This window comes from Entelurus aequoreus, linkage group LG15 (genome assembly GCF_033978785.1).
Source record: "Entelurus aequoreus isolate RoL-2023_Sb linkage group LG15, RoL_Eaeq_v1.1, whole genome shotgun sequence".
In the NCBI taxonomy this organism is placed as follows: Eukaryota; Metazoa; Chordata; class Actinopteri; order Syngnathiformes; family Syngnathidae; genus Entelurus; species Entelurus aequoreus.
The window spans coordinates 29,641,148-29,668,303 of record NC_084745.1 but is presented as its reverse complement, the minus strand read 5'-3'; the positions used below and the strand labels follow the sequence as shown (position 1 = coordinate 29,668,303).

General features: G+C 38.2%; 2 protein-coding genes across 10 annotated transcripts in view; one reads left to right on the top strand and one right to left on the bottom strand.

Annotated features, from left to right (window-relative positions):
- The window catches only part of relch (RAB11 binding and LisH domain, coiled-coil and HEAT repeat containing), a 56,880-nt gene extending 55,248 nt beyond the window's left edge, over positions 1-1,632 (bottom strand). For 3 of the 7 annotated variants that reach the window (XM_062021179.1, XM_062021177.1, XM_062021174.1), the window contains exon 1: positions 913-1,629. In XM_062021179.1, coding sequence (XP_061877163.1) covers positions 913-1,366 — 454 coding nt within the window. In that variant the 5' untranslated portion in view covers positions 1,367-1,629. Of the gene's footprint in view, positions 1-912 lie in introns of all 7 variants that reach the window. The other 4 variants (XM_062021175.1, XM_062021176.1, XM_062021180.1 and 1 more) reach the window with 3 other exon arrangements.
- Positions 944-19,336, top strand: pign (phosphatidylinositol glycan anchor biosynthesis, class N). 3 transcript variants are annotated; one of them, XM_062021183.1, is made up of 29 exons: positions 944-1,084; positions 2,591-2,851; positions 2,924-3,045; positions 3,119-3,217; positions 4,123-4,229; positions 4,302-4,426; positions 4,494-4,624; positions 4,698-4,817; positions 4,920-4,960; positions 6,954-7,013; positions 7,086-7,178; positions 7,333-7,388; positions 9,559-9,637; positions 9,709-9,891; positions 9,966-10,105; positions 10,326-10,425; positions 10,495-10,587; positions 12,575-12,666; positions 14,394-14,499; positions 14,564-14,672; positions 14,738-14,840; positions 14,973-15,075; positions 15,349-15,435; positions 15,512-15,567; positions 16,563-16,638; positions 16,706-16,779; positions 16,863-16,905; positions 16,991-17,043; positions 17,120-19,336. In XM_062021183.1, exons 2-29 carry the CDS (start codon positions 2,625-2,627, stop codon positions 17,241-17,243), a joined length of 2,802 nt encoding a protein of 933 aa, XP_061877167.1. In that variant the 5' UTR covers positions 944-1,084; positions 2,591-2,624; the 3' UTR covers positions 17,244-19,336. The 3 variants fall into 3 exon arrangements, with proteins under 3 accessions (XP_061877167.1, XP_061877166.1, XP_061877168.1); XM_062021182.1 differs by lacking the exon at positions 944-1,084 and adding an exon at positions 1,763-2,021; XM_062021184.1 differs by lacking the exons at positions 944-1,084; positions 6,954-7,013 and adding an exon at positions 1,763-2,021.
- The last annotated feature ends 7,820 nt before the right edge of the window (positions 19,337-27,156 follow it).

Genomic DNA, 27,156 nt, shown 5'->3' with positions numbered 1-27,156 from the left:
TAATCGTCGCTTTCTCGGTCCGAATCGCTCTCGCTGCTAGTGTAAACAATGGGGAAATGTGAGGAGCCCTTCAACCTGCGACGTCACGATACTTCCGGTACAGGCAAGGTTTTTTTTTATCAGCGACCAAAAGTTGCGAACTTTATCGTCGTTGTTCTCTACTAAATCCTTTCAGCAAAAATATGGCAATATCGCGAAATGATCAAGTATGACACATAGAATGGATCTGCTATACCCGTTTAAATAATAAATAAAAAAATTCAGTAGGCCTTTAACTTCTTTACTTAATCCATTCCATCATTTAATTCCACATCATTTTAGCTGTTTGCAATTTTACCAGATCATCGAACTTTAATATTTTTGACTCAATAAATAAAGTGTTTATATGTTCTCTATATCCAACATTATGTATCAGTCTAATTGATCTTTTTTGTAACACAGTTAACGAATGTAGTGCACATTTGTAGTTATTTCCCCACATTTCTGCACAACAACTCAGATATGGTAATACTATAGTAGCGAGCAGTAGAGAATGTGAAGTGATTTGTTAAACCAAATATTGTCTTTTTTTCCATATACAACAACCTATCTGTACTCGATAAGGAATCGGTTCGATAAGAGGATTAGATAATAGGCTCGAACTCGATCATTTCTTATCAAACATCATCCCTACTGTTACCCCAATCCATGGCATTACCTCTGACCTTTCCAGAAAGGTATGCATTCATTTTTATAGATATTAATGACGTGTGTGATTACCAATACTACATTATTGTATAGTTCCAGTGTTAGAGGTACGAGTGATTGCAAACCAATGTTAGATGCTTATGCTAGCTAGCACTAAGCTTTGATAGAATACATCAGAGACAAGCGATCGATAATGGCTACTGCTAGCATCCTTTAGCTACTTACTCAAGGCTCCACCCGCTCCGACTCCCTGATCTTTGGCAGGTGGCGTGCCGCTCTGCCTCTCGAAGTTCCCCGGGTTGGAGAAATAATCCCTCAGCCGTGGGAGCTCCCGACCCGCCTCCAACAGTTCTGTGTGGAACTCCAGGGCCGTGAGGATGTACTGATCACGCAGCAGGTGAGCGGCTATGACATCCACCGACAGCCGCGGCTCCGCACCGCCTGCCATCGCTGAGGTGGCCACGGAGGAAATAATAATGCCCTCCCCGTTTGGACTCGTTCGTTGGCCGCTGGACAGCAGCAGCGTCGGAGGCTCGGCGTTCGCGGACAGAGAGGAGTTGCCCGGCGGTAGTCCCGGCGCCCCGTCGCTTGGGCTACGCTCCGTGTCAACAGTCTCATTAGGTCGCCTTTCGCTCTCCTCCTCCGAATCACTAAGATTAAATGGGTTTATCGACGCCATGTTTGCACTACGGAGGCTGTTAGCGAGCTAAACTAAGCTAAGCTAATGAGCTCCTGCTTCCTGAATGGATGTCAAGCGAGCTGGGAGAAAAATCTCGCGTTAACAGTGATTAGCTTGTTGTTCCATGTCACGTGACATTGGTAGTAATGTTTCTCACAATAAAAATACAAATATCGACTCATTGTTGGAACGGGCAGCCAATTATATTATTAGCGAATAAAGCTAAACTGTTTTGTTTCATTATATTTTTTAATGTACACATATTAAAGCCGCGCCCACTTGTAAAAACGGAAGTTGATAGTTCAAAAACGTTCCAGAAGAGACTCATCTCTCTCTTTTTGAAGATCTTTGTAGATAGTCCGTGAAGCTTGATTGGTCAGATTCCCTGCCACTACCCATAATCCCAATCGGTACTGACAAAGTCACAACAAGGAAGTGAGGGACGAAACTAATCTTATTATAAAGGACAGATGGTTTTGTAGAAGCGCGTATTCAACCATTAGACCGCTGGTGTTTCGTAACATCAAGTGTTTTTCTTTGGATATACATGTTTTGGTCATTGAAGAACATGAAATGAAGACAAAAGAAGTACGTGCGCGGAGAAGTGCTCCTGCAAGTGTCTCCCATTCATTCAGATTTTTAAAGTTAATCACAGGTAAGCCTTGCTATTTTAAGTTAAAGTACCATTGATAATACCTAACCCCCCCGTCCGAACTGCCCCTCCACATCCCACCCCCCGGATTGTAAATAATGTAAATAATTCAATGTATATACTCTGATGATTAACTTGTGTGATGACTGTATTATGCTGATAGTATATGAATTGATTTACGTGGACCCCGACTTAAACAAGTTGAAAAACTTATTCGGGTGTTACCATTTAGTGGTCAATTGTACGGAATATGTACTGTATTGTGCAATCTACTAATAAAAGTTTTAATCAATCAAAAAAAGGCACACACACACTAGGTGTGGTGAAATTAACCTCTGCATTTGAACCATCCCCTCGTTCCACCCCTTGGGAGGTGAGGGGAGCAGTGAGCAGCAGCGTTGGCCGTGCTCGGGAATGTACGCCAGTCATGTAAACAGGCTTAAGTTTGCCATAACCATAAACCTTTCTATTTATCTGCAACGTGAACATGGTAACATAAAGATTGTTTTGCTTGTCAAGAGTTAAAAGTAAGAAAAACTAGTGATATTAATTTGCTTTTCCTTGTATTGCAGACTCCATGTGGTGTTGACACTCTCACGGCTCAAAATGAAGATGATCACCTTTTTTTTGGTTGGACTGACAGTCCATGTCATCTTCTTCCTGTCCATCTTTGACATTTATTTCACCTCTCCTTTGGTCCACGGCATGACACCCGTGGTCACACTTTTGACTCCACCTGCCTCCAGACTGGTGCTGATCGTGGCAGATGGTTTGAGGGCGGACAGCCTCTTCACTCCGCTACCCAACGGCTCATCCAGAGCTCCTTACTTGAGGTTAAGAAACTAGCAGAGAAAAATGGACATAGTTGTATTTGTCAATCTCTTCTATGTCGTGTTCATGAGCAGGAGCATTATCGAGGAAAAGGGCACCTGGGGTGTTTCCCACACGCGTGTGCCCACTGAATCCCGCCCTGGTCATGTCGCTCTCATCGCTGGCTTCTATGAGGATGTTAGTGCCGTTGCTAAAGGTGTGGAACACAAGAATTCAAATATTGTATCATTTGGCAAACATGTACTCCTGTGATCTGTGTCTGGCATTAGGTTGGAAGGAGAATCCTGTGGAGTTTGACTCTGTGTTTAACGAGAGCCGCCACACTTGGTGCTGGGGCAGCCCTGATATTCTGCCCATGTTTGCAAAAGGTAGCACGCATGCACATCTACATTAAAATAACATATCAATAGCTTAAGTATGTGCAGGTGTCAAACTGCAGTACAATACTAAACTATCACTAGTTAACATACTGTTAGCGTAGCGCATGCTACTATACATTTTAGCAACCGTTTTGTTGCACTACAACACTATATAAATGTTATTCTTAAAAGTAGTCAATGTTCAGCTTGTATAGTGAAATAGTTTCACTATACACTGGAAAAGACTCAACACAAACAATCAATATTGGCCATAAAAGTGTAGTCAAACATCATTGTCTGGCTATATGAGTGCTGAAGAGCTGCGGTTCATAAAGGAACATTTTAACCTGTACTGTGTCATTGTGAATCGTCATGTTGGGCCGCATGCAGTTTTCCGACATAACAAGGCCAGCATACCTCCAAGCTGTACACTGACTACTCTAACTTAAATCAATCAATCAATCAATCAATGTTTATTTATATAGCCCTAAATCACAAGTGTCTCAAAGGGCTGTACAAGCCACAACGACATCCTCGGTACAGAGCCCACATACGGGCAAGGAAAACTCACCCCAGTGGGACGTCAATGTGAATGACTATGAATCCAAGTTGAATTCCTATAGTATTGTCCCTTGAGAAAATATCACAATGTGAATGTCATTGCAAATACTTTCAAGTGTTTTTAATTAACTATGGGCGGCGTGGCTGGAGTGTTCCAGGTTCGATCCCCGTTCCCGACATCCTAGTCACTGCTGTTGTGTCCTTGCGCAAGACACTTGCCACACACACTGGTTTAAAAAAAAATGTAATTTAGATAATGGGTTTCACTATGTAGGAAACAAGCACTATGAGTCACTAGAGAAAAGCGCTATACAAAATATAATTTAAATTCACTTAACTAAATTTAATTCCAGGTGCGAGTGGAGACCATGTGTACACGCACACATATCCAGCAGCCGAGGAAGACTTTGCCTCCACAGATGCATCCAGGCTGGACAGCTGGGTGTTCACGCAAGTCAAAGTGTGACATGAAATAATCTATACAACATTGTATTCTATTTTACAACAACCTGCACCTCTTTTTCTCGCTTAGTCATTTTTTCAATCAGCGAAGTCAAACCCCACTTTGATGGCCAGTCTGCTGGAGGATAAGAATGTCTACTTTCTGCATTTACTGGGCATTGACACAAATGGACATGCTCACAGACCAATGTCACAGTCAGTTATTTAGTTTATTTTCATGTATTTTAGAAATGCAAACCTCATCCATTTATCTTTCCTCCAGGGAGTATCTAAACAATATTGGCCTTGTAGACGCTGGTGTGTCAGAAATGGTGGCGATAGTCGAAGACTTCTTCAGCCATGATGGCAGAACCTCCTATGTGTTTACCTCAGATCACGGCATGACCAATTGGGGTAACTTGGCATTTTATTTTCTAGATATGTCATCTAGCCAAGTCTTTGAAGTTCTTAATCCATGTGTCTGCAGGTTCTCATGGTGCAGGACACCCCTCAGAGACGCTCACCCCATTACTGGTTTGGGGGGCAGGAGTGCAGAGTCCCCACAAAGTGACTGAAACTCAGCTTTATAATGATGGCTACTTGCAAGGTAAATATTGTATTTTATTTATTTGCAAGGTAAATATTTAATACAAGTTTGACGGCGATATATACTGTTTTCTTGACTGTTGTCTGTTTTATGTTTGCATAGACTGGAAACTGGAGAACTTTAGAAGGGTTGATGTCAATCAGGTATAACATGTCTATGAAGGTTCTCATTCATCCAGGTCATTGTCATCTCAGGGCATTCAATCGATCGCAACTGGACTGCTTGGTTTGTCTTGGAAGACGTTTCGCCGCTCATCCGATTTAGTCCGGGACTACATCTGACCAATCTAAGTCTATGAGCACGAACTGATGAAGCCTCCTTGGATGAGCGGTGAAACGTCTTCCAAGACAAACCAAGCAGTCCAGTTGCGATCAATTGAATGCCCTGAGAAGGCCCTTTAAAAAACATTCTCTGTGTGCTAGTAGTAGTGAGCATGTTCCTAAACAAGATGTTGTTTGTGGCCCCATTTCGATCTTTGATATTACTTATTTATTGTTATTAGACTCCTGAAGAGCACCCACCAAACCCTAAACCAAACGTCACCACCTCACATACCATATTTTTTGGACTATAAGTCGCTCCGGAGTATAAGTCGCACCGGCCGAAAAAGCATAATAAAGAAGGAAAAAAACATATATACGTCGCACTGGAGTATAAGTCACATTTTTTGGGGAAATTTATTTGATAAACCCCAACACCAAGAATAGACATTTGAAAGGCAATTTAAAATAAATAAAGAATAGTGAACAACATGCTGAATAAGTGCACGTTATATGACGCATAAATAACCAACTGAGAACGTGCCTGGTATGTTAACGTAACATATTATGGTAAGAGTCCTTCAAATTACTATAACATATAGAACATGCTATACGTTTACCAAACAATCTGTCACTCCTAATCGCTAAATCCGATTATATCTTATACGTCTAGTCTCTTACGTGAATGAGCTAAATAATATTATTTGATATTTTACGGCAATGTGTTAATAATTTCACACATAAGTCGCTCCTGAGTATAAGTCCCACCCCCGGCCAAACTATGAAAAAAACTGCGACTTAAAGTCAGAAAAATACGGTACACACTTTTTTTCTTTTACAAAATACTACCAACAAAATTGATATAAAGTAGCCAGAATGTGAGTTTTAAATCATACAACCTGTCATTATTTACTTAAATATGATTATAAATCTGTCAAGTTTCTCTTTACTTTATAATGTAAGGTATATATTGTCTCATTTGTGTGAGATTATAATCAGTGGATATTAATAATCATAATAATACATCAATATTATATTATCTATTGGGGGTTAAGTCTCCCTTTTCTTTAAAAACTAGTGACGCCTCTATATCGAACATTTATCAAGGGTCTTTAAACGCACCACACTTATGTGCTATGCAGCTATGAGATCCAAAAGTGAAACTTAAACATAACTTTTTCCGATGTGCCACCAATAAAATTAACATATTTTTACCTTTCTTCTATCACCTCATCCTGGTTCCCAAATGTTGGCTCTGTGTGTGTGTGCATAAATGTGAACGTTGATGACGTTATGACGTCTGTGTTGAGTGAACAATAACGTTTACCATGCTACCAGATGGAATTAACCATTTTATATTTTTTGCAGAGGGGCTTAGATAATGTTACACAATACTAATTTGATTCAAATAACCTTATTATTGAATTTTGACAGCAAAATGGATGTTATCTTAACTTTTGATGTTGTCTTTTATAACCAACAGATTTAAATGAAAGAAAAAAAATCTTCAAATCTTTGTGGCCCCCTAGTGGTTGTGGATTTAAACATTCACATAGAGTGTTTATGCCACAGGCTGGCCCTGGCCTTATCTATAGAGATTGGAGACACTTTGTTTTTTGTGTTGATTGAGAAACGTCTTACTAATACTAAAACTGTTCTTTTTTATATATGTGTATATATATATATATATATATATATATATATATATTTGTTTTTTGTGTTGATTGAGAAACGTCTTACTAATACTAAAACTGTTCTTTTTTATATATGTGTATATATATATATATATATATATATATATATATATATATATATATATATATATATATATATATATATATATATATATATATATATATATATATATATTCTACAGGCTGACATTGCTCCTCTCATGGCTTCGCTCATCGGGGTACCCATTCCCGTCAACTCTGTTGTAAGCCATGTTTATTTTTTTATACATGTTTTTATTATTCTTCCTCTTTTATCTGTACATTTGTGTCTTAAGGGTGTGTTGCCGCTCCTCTACATAAACAACACAGACCAGTTTAAAGCGGACTGCATGTATACTAATGCAATTCAAATACTGGAACAGTTCAAGGTGAGGTGGCCTCTTGCTCTGCTTTTTGATATTTTTAGCATTTGAAAAGAAAGGAACAACAAAAAGGCATTATGAAAGCAATGAAGATGAATAATATGCAATGTAAGTACAAATAAATCAGTCACAGTTTTTTTTGTACTTTTTTTTTTTTTAGATGAAAATGAAGCAGAAAAAAGAGACAACGTTGTCGTTCCTCTTTACGCCTTACCAGTAAGTGTGAATCATACTGTAAATGCTCAAATTATATTATATATGTAACAATTATCTTTTTTAAACTTCAATAATAAATTGGAGTGCCTGACAAAGTGAAAAAGAAAACATCTATTTGACCATATACTGTAGTCATTTATTAACACATACATCGCGCAACACAGCATCAAATGAACCAATGTTGTAATAGCGGTAAGAAGCAAACTGTTTAGCCAGCATTTAATACCCGGCTGATGAACAGTACTTCAAGTGTGACATGCATGAGTTCTACACCAACAGCGCAGTAGCGCAATCAACATTTTAAGGGGCATGCAGAGGTAGATAAAGTAACAAGCATGACACTTACATTAAGTGTTAAAGGGAAATTGCACTCTTTTTGGAATTTGCCTATCATTTACAATCCTTATGCAAGACAAGAACACATACATTGTTCTTTTTTAATGCATTCTAAATATTAACTAAATGCGATCAAAAGCCCTTAAAACACATCCAAACGACTCTATTAAAGGTTTTATATACACAATATAATGGGTACATTTATAATAACATTTCATATTTACATATTTTGATGATTTTAAGCATATGCCACTAAGTTAAAAAATGCATCACAATGTTTGCTTTTTTCCCTACTACATCACTGACTTCTACTCCCTGCAGACTTTATGAGACCCAACAAACATAAGAAAACATCACATACTGTACAATGTCTGCTGTCATTAGGATGCCGACTGATAGAATCTTGTTATAGGGCCGTTTTAGATGAAAAATGAATCATAATCCTCGCGAAGTAAAGGACAGGGAACCAAGTGTCTTTGTGTGTTGTTTTTGCCACTTCCGGGTCTAAATTGGCTGTCAAAGTGGACCAACATGTCGGATTACATCCTCGTCCTTTTACTATCCAGGTGTGACGCATGATTTGTAATCTACAATTAACTTCCACGAGCAAAGGAAGCAGCTTACCAGTTAATGATGTCAACAAAGGCACACATGTTAGTGATCACGGCGCCACTATAAACAGTTTGTCTGCGTTAGCACTTATACCGGTAATAACAATATCACTAATATTTTGTTAATATTCAAGTCACAAAATATAAATGTAGTATTGTTGGTGCTTTTTGGATGTTTTTTTATTGGTTTTTTTTCTGGTCAGAACTTTTGTTTCCGTTTATTTACGATTTAGAATGCATTAAAAAACAAAACACATCCGTCGTCGTGTCTTTCATAATGATTGTGAACGACAGGCAAAAAAAAAAAGTGCCCCCTCAATTGCCGCCTTGAGTCGTCCCTCGCCGGTCGCTACATGGCACTTCGAAGTTTGCGGCTTCCCACAACCATAGATTTTTTAAAGCATATTTCACATAAATGAAGCCCTTTAAAGCATATATATGGCTAAATAAACTAAAAACATAAATTCTACAGTAGTATTGCCAACAAGATGAGAGCAAATCAATCAGAGCGCGCTGTTCAGTATCATGGCCACTGATTGGCTGAGCCTCAGCGAGCATTACCATATTGGATTGTAAAGGTGACTATGTGGGTGTTATTTCATGTCCAGAGGCCTCTCATAATTTTAGAAATATATTTAGAAGGTACTAAAGAGGTTTATTATGTGTTAGCTATGAAAATGTTAGACTTATAATTAATAATTCCTGCTTCGCCGTAAATAATTTTTTACCATGGTGAGGCATGGCACCAATAAAGGGGCTGTTGGTAACCTTTATCCGGATGCCTATAGGCCGCTAACTTTCCAGTGTGTTTCAGTATATATCATATATACATAGCTTTTAGTATGTAATGACGGAACTGTGCCAGTACGTAACATGTGCATGCGCATTAGCTTTGTGTTGTTAGCTAATGATAGCAATTTGGATGAGTAACATTAGCTATCCTTAAATGTATATTCTATTTTAACAACAATAAGACTTCAAATCGTTATTTACTTCTCTGGGACTGCTTTTTTATTAAATCAAGATATATGTTTTATAAAACCACTAATGGTAACATAAGCAAGCTGGTGGTGTTCTTGTTAAACTTTTTAGTTTGAAAAATGTAACTTTGAGCATGTTGCAAACAGCAATAAACAAGTGTTTACTGTGTGTCTCTGATAATAATAATAATGATTAAATGTTGTTTTATGCACCGCTTATATAGTATTGTCTCTGTTTATCAGACATCTGACTAAGTCAAAACAATTAGAATTCATCCACAAAGCAAGAATACTGATGCAGCTGGAAAAGTATGGAGAAGCTGTGAGTATCACATATATAAGAATTAGGAAATTGTATTAATAGTTGTTAATTTATGTTCCATTCCTGTTTAGATCTCCCTCTGTCAATCTCTGATATCCCACGCCCTTGAAGGCCTCGTTTACTACCATACCTACGACAGGTTTTTTTTAGGTTGCAGCGTGGTGCTGGGATTTGTAGGCTGGATCTCATATGTCATCCTCGTCATCCTAAAGACTCACGCCAGCCTCAACATGCACCCTGATATCCTCACGCAGGTTTGATTCAGTCCAGTAACACCCCCCAACCCCCAACTTGTCGCTAAGTTACAATACGTTCATGCCATCCACAGAATTCCAGTCGTACCTTGCTGAGGCTGTGTGTGTGTGTCACTGTGGTAATCAGTGTATTCCTGCTCATCCAGAGGAGTCCGATCACATATTATGTTTACTGTTTGCTGCCTGTGCCTGTGTGGTACTCTGTTCTTAAAGAGTGAGTATTTCAATTGTCAAAGTACATAATAATTGTCAAGGTACATAATATTTAATGTATGCATAAGGGCTTGAATGCATCAATTGCATCTAATTTGCCTCACAAATACACTAATGGCTGCATTGATATGCTTATCTGACCACACTTACATTTTTCATTAAGAACATTTTCCGTATTCATAATTGCAGCAATGCATAATCACTTTCACTTTCCATTTCAGGTCTAAAACACTGACAGACTTGATTAAGGCCGCTCCTGCACTGCCACTCTGGAAATGTCTCGGCTACTTTGTGTTGGTTGCATTCGGCATTGAGCTACTGGTACTGTTCATTTTAAAGCAAAGGTTTTTCCTTCAGTGAGGTTACAAACTGTACCTTTGCTGCCCCCAGGTGGTGAGTTTCTTCCATCGCGCCGTGCTGACAGTGGGCTTGGCTGTGCTCTCGCTGTGGCCGATGCTGTCAGGGCTTTTTGGGAAGGCCAAGGTAAGCTTCTGTAGGCTGACCATATTCTGAAATCCCAAAAAGAGGACACATAAATGCGTGCCAAGGCGGGCAGCACGCCAAGGCCGGGACTAGGTGAAAATTTGCCAATGATACTCGAACTTGCTTCATAAGTAATATATTTATTTAAATAAAGCATTTTTTCTCCTATGTTGACAGTAGTGTTGGCGCTAGGAATTTTCAAAATGGGGTCCCAGGGACCCCATCAAGTCATAAAAATGGGGTGCCACAGTAAATTTTTGGGGTACCACTTTTTGTAAGCGTTTTGAAAATAAATGACCAATGTATGCATTATCCTGTTATATCTCACATTCTATGTTGTGTTTTGGAAAAAGGTTGTCATAAACGTTACTTAATTCATTCAAAAAAAATAATACAAAAGAAAACAAATGTGTATACATATGTAAATGTATTCAGTTATAAACATTCATTCACTTTCTTCTTTCCTTCATGGATCTAAACTTTACCGCTGCTGGTAGTTTTTTCTATGTTTTTATTGAATAAGTTGTAGGTGTATTTATTTCAGTATAAAAGTGTAAAAAGTTTTGCTTGGGTCATGAAATGATGATAATGGTGTGCCAGGGCATACATACATTTTATATTTAACGCTTAAATCTCTGGAGTCTACATCAACTTCACATCTATTCCTCATTTCAAAATGTTTTAGTTTTTTTATGTTGTGTTTTTTGTTTGTTTGTTTTCCGCCCTTTTTTGTCAAACAAAACTATGTTTTTTATGGCAAACACACAAAATATGCAAAATCCTCCACCAAAAATATTTTTCTTAGTGGAATATTTGATGTGAAGTAATCGGAACCTTTGATAGGTCAATAATTCATAATAACATTGATTTTGATTATTATTATTATGTTTTGAGCAATGACAGTTTGAAAGAAAAAAAACATTTTTGTTTTTTTATTTAACATTGCAACTGTTTCTAAATTACATTTCACCTGTAAGCTTTTTTATTTCACTTTTGTTATGTTTTTATTTATTTTAATAGTATTTTCAGAATGTGCCGTGGGCCTTTAAAACATTAGCTGTGGGCCGCAAATGGTAAAATAAAAAAAATCTGCGTCCTTTCTGATTTCAATGCGTTAAAAAGACACAAAAAGTGTGTTAACGCCAACACTGCTTGACAGTATAACAAAATAAGTCACACTTATATTCTGTAACATTCACAGTTTTGGAAAAAAAAGTGCAGAGGTAGAAATATTCAAAATAACCTCTTGTATATAATCTAAACATAAATAATGCCTCAAAAGAAGTTAATTACATTTAAACAAAAAACAGCAGACGAGCTCTCGCCCTGCACAGCTGTTTTGTGCTTTGTAGTGTCGATATGGGCTTGTAGATCTTTGGCCCCTTTATTTGCCACAGATACACACGTTCCTGCCTTGCACACATTGCATTCTGCTTCCCATGTGTCACGGCCAGTACCAAAACACAAATACTTTTTCCGCAAATCATCCGTGAAGTTGCATTTAATTTTCGGCATTTCTTGTTTTCATGTCTGTCTCCACTCACTAGCTCTCTCGCTCTGTGTCTCTGCCCCTACCTCACGAATGTTTCTTCGTGCGCACCTTCACAGTTTGTTTTGTTTAACCCCTTCTTAACTTAACCCTGGACGTACATTGAAAATACACGCAACCCTAACTCAAAATGCCGGACATTTGAGGCATTTAAGAAACCCCGACCGGACACTCCGGACACCCCCGCAAAAGAGGACATGTCTGGGGAAAAGAGGACGTATGGTCAGCCTAGCTTCTGTCGTCAGGAAATGTCTATGTGGGTCTATTTCCTTTAAAACAGAAGTAAAGACAGACATAAGGAACACCACGGAGTATGACACAGTGGAGCATTACGTCATTACAAACTACAACAATACAATTATTATATTCATACATATTTTGGTGCATGGTAGTAGTTGCTAGTGAGTATATTCATAAGTATTTTTATCTCTACCCAAGTTCCGATCATTGAACTGGTTTCTGGGCTGCCTGTGTTTGGCTGCATTCCCGCTGATGCCTGTTGTGGGAAGAGAGCCAAACATCAATCTGGTGTGAGTATTTGAAACTATGGAAATGATTAGGTATTATCAAAACATTGTTTTAAATGTACAGCTGAATTGGTTCTGTGACGCGCTCTTAACTCAAAACACTTGTATCTCAAATCGACATCTTCCATTGAAATTAATCTAAATCAATTTAATTGGTGTCCACCCCCACCCCCCCAAAAAAGAAAAATTTTAACATGTAAAATGTATTTTAGAAATAAAAAATAACTTTTGGATAAGAACCATTGTATGAAAAAATATATATATATAATGTAGTACTAATAACTACAGAAGTTGTATGAAGTAGTGTTATAATAACCTTGGAGAGTGGACTTTTACTGTATCTCCTTCCTGCTTCTTCTCTATCAAACACACTATCAGCAGCTTTTCCATATTTTCATAGGTAAATGTCTGCCGTTTGGATATTTTAACATTCTTGACCTCCATCAGTGTGTGAATGTGTGTGTGAATGGGTGAATGTGGAAATAGTGTCAAAGCGCTTTGAGTACCTTGAAGATAGAAAAGCGCTATACAAGTATAACCCATTTATCATTTATTTGACTGGCGTTATACTCATTCTGCTTCAGTATGGTGCAGATTAGCAGTAATACGCTCCAATTGCTTTGCTAAGTTGGCGAAACGCTCATCCATGTTTTTGATGATTCATTTCTTAAATTCAATGAATACAACCGCTTCTTCTTTTTAGCGCTGTCCTTCACGCTCACTTTTTTGTCCATCTTTTGCTATAAGCTAGCGCTAGAGAGTAACACTGGATGTGTTGGTGCAATCTTACGGGTTTCACTGTGACATTTGCTATGACTACCTCAACTAACATTTGGAACTCAAATTTTTGCTTGCAACTTTAAGCATAACAATTAGCAGAGCGACAGCTCTTATCTCAAAACACTTAAGTTGCTGCACTCAAGTCGAGGTATCACTTTATTTATCACTTGATTTATTCCAAATTAATCTATATTAAATGTATTTCATCCATGCATCCATCCATTTTCTGGATCAAATCAAGTTAAATAAATTATAATTACATCTATATATTGTAATTGATGGATCAAGGAAATAATTGAATGTTAAATAGTAAACACAAAAATAAACATATTGTCAAAGGCAAGTACTACCGCTCTAACAGTACCAATCAAAATTAATTCAACAAATAGCTTAACTTAATTAAGTTCAATACGAAATATATGTTGACATTGATTTTATGAGGGCTGTCAAAAATAAGATGACGCGTGATCAATCACAAAAAGTTATCTTTACCTTAATTGCGGATAGTTAGCTGAAAGGTGTGTTGTTATAGAATCAGTGATCCGATCAATAAAAATATGTCAATGCAAACATAAGTGAGAAGAGTCCGACTGTTGTGCTCGCTGGAAAATTTTGCATTAGAAAAAACCCAGACTCGACTTTCGATATAATCTGTTGGCAAGTTTTGAGCAAATAAATGATGTGCATTAGAGTAAAACACTCTAAAAAGTTTTCCTGTAAGACATTCTAAAAAAAAAATTGCAATCATGTCCAAATATTGGGGCCTTTTTTAAAGTTAATTTAAATTATGCAATAACCTGTGATTAATCCAAATTCAAAAGTGTGATTAAACTAATAAAAAAAAAATATAATTTCTACTTAAATGTATTTATTTCAATTCAATTTGTTAAAAATAAATATTTCTTAGACATGATTTTTTTTAAACATCCTATTGTATTCATCTTTTTTAGAACATGTGCAGGTCTCCTCACTCTTTTTACATCAGCTTGTTTCCTCTGGCCGTCCCACAAGAGGACACCACTGCACACTAATGATAAACAGCAGTTTGTCATCCAGGTAACTGTTACATCTCAATATAATGTTGTGTGCACATTTAATACAATGCGCCGTCATTGAACAGATGTTGCATGTGGCCGTGTGTGCGTACGTACCCTCCCTCACACACTCCAGCCTGCAGCAAAAACAGGGTCTGCCTCCTCTCAATCAGATGATCAGCTGGGCCACATTGGGTAGGCAACACATGAGCGACTGCAACTACTTTGCTTAAACTAGAGACTTACCATCTCTTCTTTAGCATCTTCCATACTTGTTCCACTGATGAGCTCCACTCGCCTCTTTCACCGGCTTCTCAGCATATTCCTCTCTCTCACAGCCACCTACTTGCTGCTTAGCACGGGGTAAGATGGCGGACATGGTGGTAGTACATGGGCAAAATGAAAGAAGATATAACATTTGAATCACAAACTTATGTTTTGGATTATTTTTTTAAAATTATATTACATTATAAGTAATTAAGATTTCTCACGCAGGTCAGAGGCTTTTTTCCCGCCAGTATTATCCTGGTTGATGTTTGTGTGGATCAACATTGAACAGGAAGCAATGCTCGCTGAAGGCTTATCTGGAAGGCAAGAGGTATAATAATAATAATAATAATAATAATACATTTAAATAATATGTGTGCATCGCAAGGCAAGGTGAGCATATTTTGTGCAACACTATGTATAAAAAAAAGAAAATTTTAGTGGAAAAATACAATCTTGACCCAAATTAAAGATGACCCAGACTCTTAATTTTTGTCGTGGCTGAATTTGAGGTTTTCTCCGTTTTTCTTGTTGACAAGTTATCCGAGTAACTGGGCAATACTTCTGCTTCTGAAAAACTCTAACCTCAAGACATGTCCTGCAGCTTTCCACTATTGATTTCTCTGCCAGCATTGACATCTCCAAAATCCGCCAGCTCAAGTTGGATGACATCCGGCGATCCTATTTCTTTGTATCCTCAGCATGATTTTCTAGCTGCAAAACAACAAAACAACATCATTTTATCCTTCACTGCATACTTTCCTCAGGTTTTTTTCATAATAACAGCTTTTTTTGGCACTGGAAACATAGCATCTATTAACAGGTATGTGGTGGATAATTGTGTAGTAAGGGCCTGCTAGATGTACAAAACCCAAAACTAGTGAAGTCGGCACGTTGTGTAAATTGTAAATAAAAACAGAATACAAGGATTTGCAAATCCTTTTCAACTTATATTCAATTGAATAGACTGCAAAGACAAGATATTTAATGTTGAAACTGAGAAACTTAATTTTGTTTTGCAAATAATCATTAACTTAGAATTTAATGGCAGCCACACAATGCAAAACAGTTGGTACAGGGGCATTTTTACCACTGTGTTACATGGCCTTTCCTTTTAACAACACTCAGTAAACGTTTGGGAACTGAGGAGACCAATTTTTGAAGCTTTTCAAGTGGAACTCTCTCCCATTCTTGCTTCTTGATATCCTTTACACACTGGTTTTTGATGCAGTACCGCCTGAGGGTCACAGGCATTCAACGTTGGTCTTGCCGCTTGCATGCAGTGATTTCTCCAGATTCTCTGAACCTTTTGATATCATGGAACCTAAATGCCTAAATTCCTTGCAATAGTTCGTTGATAACTGTCTCACCCCATCGTTGTTTGGGAATGACTGAGCATTTCATGGAACTGCTTTTATACCCAATCATGGCACCCACCTGTTCCCAATTAGCCTGTTCACCTGTGGGATGTTCCAAATAAGTGTTTGATGAGCATTCCTCAACTTTATCAGTCTTGTTTGCCACTTGTGCCAGCTTTTTTGAAACATGTTGCAGGCATCAAATTCCAAATGAGCTAATATTTGCAAAAAATAACAACGTTTTCCAGTTCGAACATTAAGTATCTTGTCTTTGCAGTCTATTCAATTGAATATAGGTTGAAAAGGATTTGCAAATCATTGTATTCTGTTTTTTATTTACGATTTACACAAAGTGCCAACTTCACTGGTTTTGGGTTTTGCATCTATGAGAACAAGATGCATATATGAGAAAAATGTTCTCCATTTTAGCACTAAATTGATAATTAAAATTACCTCCTAGCTTTGACCCAGCGTCTGTTTATTGTTTCCTGACGGTCTTCAACCCTTTCATCATGGGAGGGTTGATGATGTGGAAGGTAAGACGAGCACTGATCGTTGGTCTCATAAATAAAAAAGTTCAATAAATATATCATCCTTTTTTAGGTAATTATTCCATTCATAATCGTGATGTGTACATTTGAGACCATCCAAGTTACAACGCAGCTGTCATCGAGAAGGTAACATTTTATTTAGGACTATTTTAAAATAACAATAACCTTGATAAATCATTTTGTAATACTAATTATGTCTCAATCCACAGCTTATTTCTCATAGTCCTTGTTATATCTGACGTGATGGCTTTGGTAAAACCTTTAACGTTATTAATTTCCTCTCCTCACTTTAATTCGGAAACTTCATCTGTGTTATATTTTTGTACTCTACTTTCAGCACTTTTTCTTCCTGGTGCAGGACTATGGTAGCTGGTTGGACATTGGCACAAGGTAAAGTGTCCATAGTGTCGAATATATACATCTATTTTCTAGAATTTCCTCACTCAGCTTCCTGTGCCTCACACAGCATTAGCCACTATGTGATCGTGATGTCAATGACCATCTTCCTGATGCTGCTCAGTGTGGTTACGCACATCCTCACCTCGCAAAGACTGGTTCTGTGGCGGAACCGCAAGATGCACTTCCCCTAAGTAAACAGAAGTCTAGTTAAGCCGGACAGTCAGTGTTTAGGTGGTTGTCTTTCAACAATATGGTGGATGTCTTTCATATTCAGGGGAATGTACTGTGCTACACAAAAAGTCTTGTGTGATCCATTTTTTAACTTAAGCAACAGTAGAGTAGCCAAAAATTGTACTTTAGAGCTCAGTTACTTTAAAGCAGGGCTATTAAACTGGTGGCCCGGGAACCAATTCCAACCCAAAAATGACACCATAAGACCCCAAGTTCAGTTCAAAACTTGGAGCATTTTTGCAGCAAATTACTAAAAACACTAGAGTTCTTCTGTTGTAAAGAGGAACTTGGAGCACTAAACACATTGGCAAATTATTGCATTGACATTTTAACCTGGCTAGCAAACATAGAACACTATTGTACAGTTTGTACATAACTGACATAACTGAGGTGTTCCTCAAGGCACCCCTTTGAGTACTCTCCTTTTTGGCAGTTTTTTTTGCAATATGAGTTATGTAACTAAGGGGTTTGTTGGAGCTTGTTTACTTCACATGCAGTTAGTAGTCATTCGTTCAACTTCTTTAGTTACACTAGTAGTGCTCCTCAAGGTTCCATTTTAGGTCTTTTCTTTTTCATCATTTGGGATTTTTCAACTGGTGGTCCGTGATTTCAGTTAAAATAATTTGTGAGAGGCTTATTTTTTTGCAACAGATTCTTAGAGTGCTGTCATAGAGATCATCTTTGACTAGCTTTTTTGCCGAAAGTCCTTCAAAACGGCAGAGTGCTCCTGTAACTGGCAACATAAATAGATCCAATGTATACAGTTGAGGAAGCTGCTTTTTCGGAATATACAAAAAAAAAGAGTAATAGTGAAGGGAGAAATCCGGCCCCACAGTCCTTAGCTTTCTGGAATTGTCGCGGCCAAAACAACTTAAAAAGACACCTTTCTGTTTTCAACTATAGAAACAGACAATGAAACTTTGTTCTATTCTATTCTTAGTTGAATATCCCTGCTTTAGTGTAATATGACTCAAGTAAAAGAAAAAAGTAGTCATCCAAATAACTCCCTTAGTGTAAGTATTTAGTTAAAAAAACTACTCAAGTATCAGTAACTACTACTGACATAGATATAAATGTTATTTTTAATAGTTTGTAAGTAAACATTGACCTCTCCTTAGTAGTTTGAGTGCGGTCATGTAACTCCCAGGATCTGTTTGATTGGTGTAATGGAGTCAACTGTCACTAGTGCTTACGTTGGATTAGATAAACACAGTCATATGACATTGCCCCCTGAAAGAAGTCTCTCTTATAAGCCAAAATAGTTTGTCTTCGAAAGCTGTAATCAATATTTTTAATATTATGACATGGGGTGATTGGCATAAAATTCAGTGTAACAAAGTAAAAGTAGTGTTTCTTCTTCACAAAAATACTCAAAAGTAAAAAGTATGTTGCATGAAACTGTCTGACAAGTACAATTTACTCAAAAGGTTAATTGGGTAAATTTAACTGAATAAATGTAGCACATTACTACTCACCTGTGTTAATAGGTTAAAGGACACACATTCATGTAACTAATTGTGATTTGCAAAGAAATATAGGATAAAGTGTGAAGTGTTTGTCATTTATTTTGGTACATCAATGACACTAATGCAAAAGGGAAAGATGCCATTGCAAAGTTAATAACTATCATTTACCTCAGCTCTGTATTGTATGCATATGTATTTAAAGAATAATGGAAAATGTTAATAATTACTTAAATGAAAGCTTTTTTGCACAAACCTATGTTTTGTACAGGAATATTTTTATATTAACACTTTTCAAACTGCTACTTGAATAGAGTTTGGACTGAGAACTATGTTTGGTAAGGGTATTGTTTTTTTTTTACACATGCAGTACTATTGTGTTGAAGGGAAAAATTGTCCATATGTTCAATTGATGTGCTGTAATAAAAATGATAAGGTACGATTTTTTTGGGCCTCTGATCTGATCCGATTTTGAGTCCCGAGTCAATACTTTGACAATAGATTCTCCAATTGAAAATTATTTATAGCAAGTAACTAAAGTAAACACATGTTTTTATATTGTTGTAAATCGGATGATGCATTACATTTGTGGTATTGAATGCTACATACATTTTTTTAACAAAATAAAGTGGCTGGTGCACATTAAGTAAACCAAAACAAAAAGTAATATTGGTTCACATTTAAATCGTTTGGGTTTTGACCTCAAAACCTTCCTACATCCAGACACTTACTCCCTGAGTTTGTAAACAATAACAAAAATGACCGAACAAATTATTTTGTAATAATAAAAACAAGAAAAATATATATATCGATCTAGTATCGTTTATTAACTGATTCCATATAGGCATCAATAGTATAGCAATCTGGATTGATCACCCCTACTTTACATTGAAGCTTTAGCTTTTTGTGTCATCCTGCTCGGTGTGTGTGTGTGTGTGTGTGTGTGTGTGTGTGTGTGTGTGTGTGTGTGTGTGTGTGTGTGTGTGTGTGTGTGTGTGTGTGTGTGTGTGTGTGTGTGTGCGCGCAGTTACTCTCCAGTTAATATGATAGCTGTTGGTTTATTCATTGGTTTTATTGCACTGAGTTATGTGATGTGACATAATTTAAATGACTGGACAGGAGAGAAAAGAAGAAACAGATGTTTTGAGCTGAAGTGACATTATTGGACACGTAATAATGCCAAGTACTGTATATAAAGTGAAGAAACAAGACAGCCTAATTGACACTACTAACTAAACAAACTGCTCCTATAAAAAAAAAAAACTAATTTTAATTTTTATCATGCAGCGGTTACATTTTCTTTATAATCAACTGCACAGGAAATGTTTTCAATATAATTTGAAATTGAAAAGGTTTATGATACTAACTAACAATTTGAGTCACATTATGTACATTTGATTTTATCAGTTCCCATCGTCTTGATTTTGGGACTTTTTCAGTTTATAATTCTGATAAGCAACAGCATGTGCTGCAATGTGCCTTCTGTTTTTTTTGGGCTGTCATCATCATGCTTCCACATTACAGATACTTCCCTTTTGTCTTACTCCTTGATGACTTATTATGTTGAATTAATTTGTTCAGTACAGTAGCATCGCTAACCCAACAAGGGACTCCTCCCAGTAACCCCACCCACTCGGCGGATGACTTTATGAATTTTTTTAGTAAGAAAAATTAACTCATTAGAAAGGAGATTAAAGACAACGGTTCTATTAACACAGATACAAATGTATATACGACGGATATTGCCCTCCAAAATAGTCTCTTCTTTTTGATGAAATAACATTAGAGGAACTCCTGCGGCGTGTAAGTGGGATAAAACAAACAACATGTTTAACTGGCCCACTTCCTGGGAAACTTATTAAGGATCTGTTTGTAATATTAGGTCCATCAGTGTTAAATACTATAAACTTATCACTTTCCTCTGGCACTGTTCCCCCAGCATTCAAAAAAGCGGTTATTCATCCTCTGCTCAAAAGACCTAACCTCGATCCTGACCTCATGGTAAACTACCGGCCGGTGACCCACCTTCCCTTTATTTCGAAAATCCTTGAAAAAATTGTTGCACAGCAGCTAAATGAACACTTAGCGTCTAACAATCTCTGTGAACCCTTTCAGTCCGTTTCAGGGCAAATCACTGCGGACACAGCCCTCACAAAAATGACTAATGATCTATTGCTAACTATGGATGCTGATGCGTCATCCATGTTGCTGCTTCTTGATCTTAGCGCTGCTTTCAATACTGTCGATCATAATATTTTATTAGAGCGTATCAAAACACGTGTTGGTATGTCAAACTTAGCCTTGTCTTGGTGTAACTCCTATCTTACTGACAGGATGCAGTGCGTTTCCCATAACAATGTGACCTCTGAGTATGTTAAGGTAACGTGCGGAGTTCCACAGGGTTCGGTTCTTGGCCCTGCACCCTTCAGCATTTACTTGCTGCCGCTAGGTGACATCATACGCAAATACGTTGTTAGATTTCACTGTTATGCTAAACTCTACATGCCCCTAAAGCTGACCAACACGCCGGATTGTAGTGACCTGGAGGCGTGTCTAAATGAAATTAAACAATGGATGTCCGCTAACTTTTTGAAACTCGGTGCCAAGAAAACGGAAATGTTGATTATTGGTCCTGCTAGACACCGACACCTATTTAATAATACCACCGTAACATTTGACAACCAAACAATTACACAAGGCGACTCGGTAAAGAATCTGGGTATTATCTTCGACCCAACTCTCTTATTTGAGTCACACATTAAGAGTGTTACTAAAACGGCCGTAATATCGCTAAAATGTGTTCCATTTTGTCCACCAAAGACACTGAGACCATTATTCATGCGTTTGTTACGTCTCGTCTCGATCACTGTAACGTATTTGTTGAATGACCAGACGGAGGGTAATACTTTATAAAGTGAACTGTGTTTATTCTCAACTTGCTGGTACAGCTGTCAGTCCTGCTGGTTGATCTCACAGCATAATATAGAAAAGAACCGGCTTGCGCATGCGCAGTACACAATAACAAATACGGTGGCTGCCAAGGTACAATATACTAAGAGAGCATTACGTGAATGCTCTACATCCCCCTTCTTTAGCTCAAAACCACAAAGAACAAAACATTTCCTACGAACAACAATTTTCACAATACTCTTGACAATGTTTCTATTTTTTTTTTTCATTCAATACTCAGTCCTTGTATTTAGGGTTCGGCCTGACAGTGCGACCCATGCGTGTTGTGTTTGGACTCTTACCAGAGTGTGTGGGCAGTGGAGACACAGGTACCTGGACTGGGGGAGGTTCAATGTCATGAGGGTCTTCAATGTCCAGAGGGTCTCCTCGTCCCTCACCATAGAGAGGAGGTGCTCCATAGACAGCTAGATTGAAGGGCTGCAAGTCGGCACTGTCAGGCTGATCTGGGGGTCGCTCGGCAACAGGCAACAGGTGTCTGCGATTTCTTCTGTAGTCCTTGCCTCCAGACTGGATGATGTAAGACCGTGGCTCTTCACAGATCTTTCCCACCGTGCCCATGCGATCGTACCTCCGGGGAGTCTGCATCCTGACGACTTCGCCCTCCTGCAGTGGTCGTAAAGGGCGGCTGGTCTTGTCAAAGCTCAGCTTCTGGGCGAGCCTCTTCTGTAGCTGAGCTGTGACTAGTTGGGTGTTGAGAGGGGCTGGCTGCAGTAACTGTTTGCTAATGGGAAGGGTAGTGCGGGTCACTCTACGGAGACAACCCTCGCAAAAATGACTAATGATCTATTGCTAACGATGGATGCTGATGAGTCATCTATGTTGCTGCTTCTTGATCTTAGCGCTGCTTTCGATACAGTCGATCATAATATTTTACTAGAGCGTATCAAAACACGTATTGGTATGACAGACTTAGCCTTGTCTTGGTTTAACTCTTATCTTAGTGACAGGATGCAGTGCGTCTCAAATAACAATGTGACATCGGACTATATTAAGGTAACGTGCGGAGTTCCCCAGGGTTCGGTTCTTGGCCCTGCACTCCTTAGTATTTACATCTGCCGCTAGACGACATCATGCGCAAGTACGGTGTTAGCTTTCACTGTTATGCTGATGACACCCAACTCTACATGCCCCTAAAGCTGACCAACACGCCGGATTGTAGTCAGCTGGAGGCGTGTCTTAATGAAATTAAACAATGGATGTCCGCTAACTTTTTGCAACTCAACGCCAAGAAAACGGAAATGCTGATTACCGGTCCTGCTAGACACCGACACCTATTTAATAATGCCACCTTAACATTTGACAATTAAACTATTACACAAGGCGACTCGGTAAAGAATTTGGGTATTATCTTCGACCCAACTCTTGAGTCACACATTGTGTGTTACTAAAACGGCCTTCTTTCATCACCGTAATATCGCTAAAATTTGTTCCATTTTATCCACTAGCGACGCTGAGATCATTATTCATGCCTTCGTTACGTCTCTTCTCGATTACTGCAACGTATTTTCGGGCCTCCCTATGTCTAGCAATAAAAGATTACAGTTGGTACAAAATGCAGCTGCTAGACACATATGCGGTCCCCTCCAAGGTTTCTTATTGTATCCCATTGGGTTGAGTTTTTTCTTGCCCTGTGGGATCTGAGCCGAGGATGTCGTTGTGGCTTGTGCAGCCCTTTGAGACACTCGTGATTTAGGGCTATATAAGTAAACTTTGATTGATTGATAATTAATGAATAAAGAAATGAATGAATGGAGAACATTGTGTGAGAGTTGGTTAGTGTTGCGGTGCATGGTGTAAGAATGATAAATTAGTAACATGAATTAATGAATGAATAGATGGAAAATATTGTGTAAGTTGTGTAGTGTTGTTGCGGTTCATGGTGTAAGAATGATGACAAATAATACATGAATGAATGAACGAACGAATGAAAGAATATATAATATTGTATGACGGGACAGCGGGAGAAGAAGACGGCAGAGAGGCGATGACGTCGTTAGCTGTCAGCGTGTTTATTGACAGCTCAGTATGTGAGTGCAGTGTGTGATTAGCTTAAAGAGATGTAGTGTGACTATGTGTAGGTATTATCTGAGCGTGATCACCAGAGGGCGTTGAGTGTGCGTGTTGAGAACGAGGCGGAAGTCCAAAAGGAGAAAACAGGCTCGGGCGTCAGAGGGCAGGTGGATGGTCGAGGACAGGAGCGAGGCGTCGTGGTCAGTGGGCAGGCGTGAGGTCGAAGTCCAGGAAGAAAAGGAGGGAATCCAAAGGGGGTCCAGGTAGACGAGACACAGCTCGAGGACGAGGAAGGACGACGGGAAGCTGGAGGACGACACGAGAGACAATGAACACAATGGGAAGGGAACACAGGGAGAGAGAAGGCTGAAGACATGTTGGCTTACTGTTCTGGGTACGAGAAACTACGTTCTGGCACCGAATCTTAAGACACGCTGGCTTATGAAGGCTGGTCGCTCATCACGGGCAGGTGTGTTGATTGCAGATCTCTTGCGGAGGCACGCCCGCAGCGGAGAGGGAACGCCCGTAGGAGACCAAGAGGACCAACTGTCAGTGGAGTTAGAAAATCCCCAAGACCCCAATGGTCCTAATCTTCTGAAGACTTGTTTTGAGGATACACACTAAATACCTATTCTTGAGAATGAAGAACCACCTACTGAAATCAGCTATAGCTTTGTGAAGGACAAAGAAGAGTCAAAACACACAACCCAGCAACCAAAACTATAAATCAGAGCAACTTGTTGAAGGTTTGGAGGCCAAGGTAGAAGATGAGATGTCTGAGGAAGATGCGCAAGCACATCCAGCTGATGGAGGACCATCAGGTTTTCTGGGATGAGACCAAAAGAGAACCTACAATTGAGTTATGTGAAAGAGGAGCTTGTAGTGGACCAATGATGACACGGATCAAATACATGTCGACCTTGTAGTTGACCAAACCCCACATACATGTTGACCTTGTAGTTGACCAAAACTGACACAAAATACATATACATACATACATAAATGTTGACCAAAACCACGAGGACACAAAATACATACATACTGACCTTTTAGTTGATCAAAACCATGAGAACACAAAATACATAATGTTGACCTTGTAGTTGACCAAAACCAGAAGGACACAAAATACATACATACTGACCTTTTAGTTGATCAAAACCATGAGGACACAAAATACATATACATGTTGACCAAAATTATGAGGACACAAAATACATAATGTTGACCTTGTAGTTGACCAAAACCATGAGGACACAAAATTCATACATGTTGACCAAAACCATGAGGACACAAAATACATACATGTTGACCTTGTAGTTGACCAGAACCATAAGGACACAAAATACATACATACTGACCTTTTAGTTGATCAAAACCATGAGGACACAAAATGCATACATACTGACCTTTTAGTTGATCAAAACCATGAGGACACAAAATACATACATGTTGACCAAAACCATGAGGACACAAAATACATACATGTTGACCTTGTAGTTGACCAAAACCATAAGGACACAAAATACATACATACTGACCTTTTAGTTGATCAAAACCATGAGGACACAAAATACATATACATGTTGACCAAAACCATGACGGCACTAAATACATAATGTTGACCTTGTAGTTGACCAAAACCATGAGGACACAAAATACATACATGTTGACCAAAACCATGAGGACACAAAATACATACATGTTGACCTTGTAGTTGACCAAAACCATGAGGACACAAAATAAATACATGTTGACCAAAACCATGAGGACACAAAATACATACATGTTGACCTTGTAGTTGACCAAAACCATAAGGACACAAAATACATACATACTGACCTTTTAGTTGATCAAAACCATGAGGACACAAAATGCATACATACTGACCTTTTAGTTGATCAAAACCATGAGGACACAAAATACATACATGTTGACCAAAACCATGGGGACACAAAATACATACATGTTGACCTTGTAGTTTACCAAAACCATGAGGACACAAAATGCATACATACTGACCTTTTAGTTTATCAAAACCATGAGGACACAAAATACATATACATGTTGACCAAAACCATGACGACACTAAATACATAATGTTGACCTTGTAGTTGACCAAAACCATGAGGACACAAAATACATACATGTTGACCAAAACCATGAGGACACAAAATACATACATGTTGACCTTGTAGTTGACCAAAACCACGAGGACACAAAATACATACATGTTGACCTTGTAGTTGACCAAAACCATGAGGACACAAAATACATACATACTGACCTTGTAGTTGACCAAAACCATGAGGACACAAAATACATACATACTGACCTTTTAGTTGATCTAAACCATGAGGACACAAAATACATATACATGTTGACCAAAACCATGAGGACACAAAATACACAATGTTGACCTTGTAGTTGACCAAAACCATGAGGACACAAAATACATACATGTTGACCAAAACCAAGAGGACACAAAATACATACATGTTGACTTTGTAGTTGACCAAAACCATGAGGACACAAAATACATATATGTTGACTTTGTAGTTGACCAAAACCATGAGGACACAAAATACATACATGTTGACTTTGTAGTTGACCAAAACCACGAGGACACAAAATACATACATGTTGACTTTGTAGTTGACCAAAACCATGAGGACACAAAATACATACATGTTGACCTTGTAGTTGACCAAAACCATGAGGACACAAAATACATACTGACCTTTTAGTTGACCAAAACCATGAGGACACAAATTACATAATGTTGACCTTGTAGTTGAGCAAAACCATGAGGACACAAAATACATACATGTTGACCAAAACCATGACACAAAATACATACATACTGACCTTGTAGTTGACCAAAACCATGACAAATTAAATACATGTTGACCTTGAAGTTAAACTGACCCCAAATAAAACCATGAGGACACAAATTAAATACATATTGACCTTGTAGTTGACCTGACCCCAAATAAAACCATGAGGACACAAAATACATAATGTTGACCTTGTAGTTGACCAAAACCATGAGGACACAAAATACATACATGTTGACCTTGTAGTTGACCAAAACCATGAGGACACAAAATACATACACGTTGACCAAAACCATGACACAAAATACATACATACTGACCTTGTAGTTGACCAAAACCATGAGGACAAATTAAATACATGTTGACCTTGAAGTTGATCTGACCCCAAATAAAACCATGAGGACACAAAATACATACATGTTGACCTTGTAGGTGACCAAAACCATGAGGACACAAAATACATACATGTTGACCTTGTAGTTGACCAAAACCATGAGGACACAAAATACATACACATTGACCAAAACCATGACACAAAATATATACATACTGACCTTGTAGTTGACCAAAACCATGAGGACAAATTAAATACATGT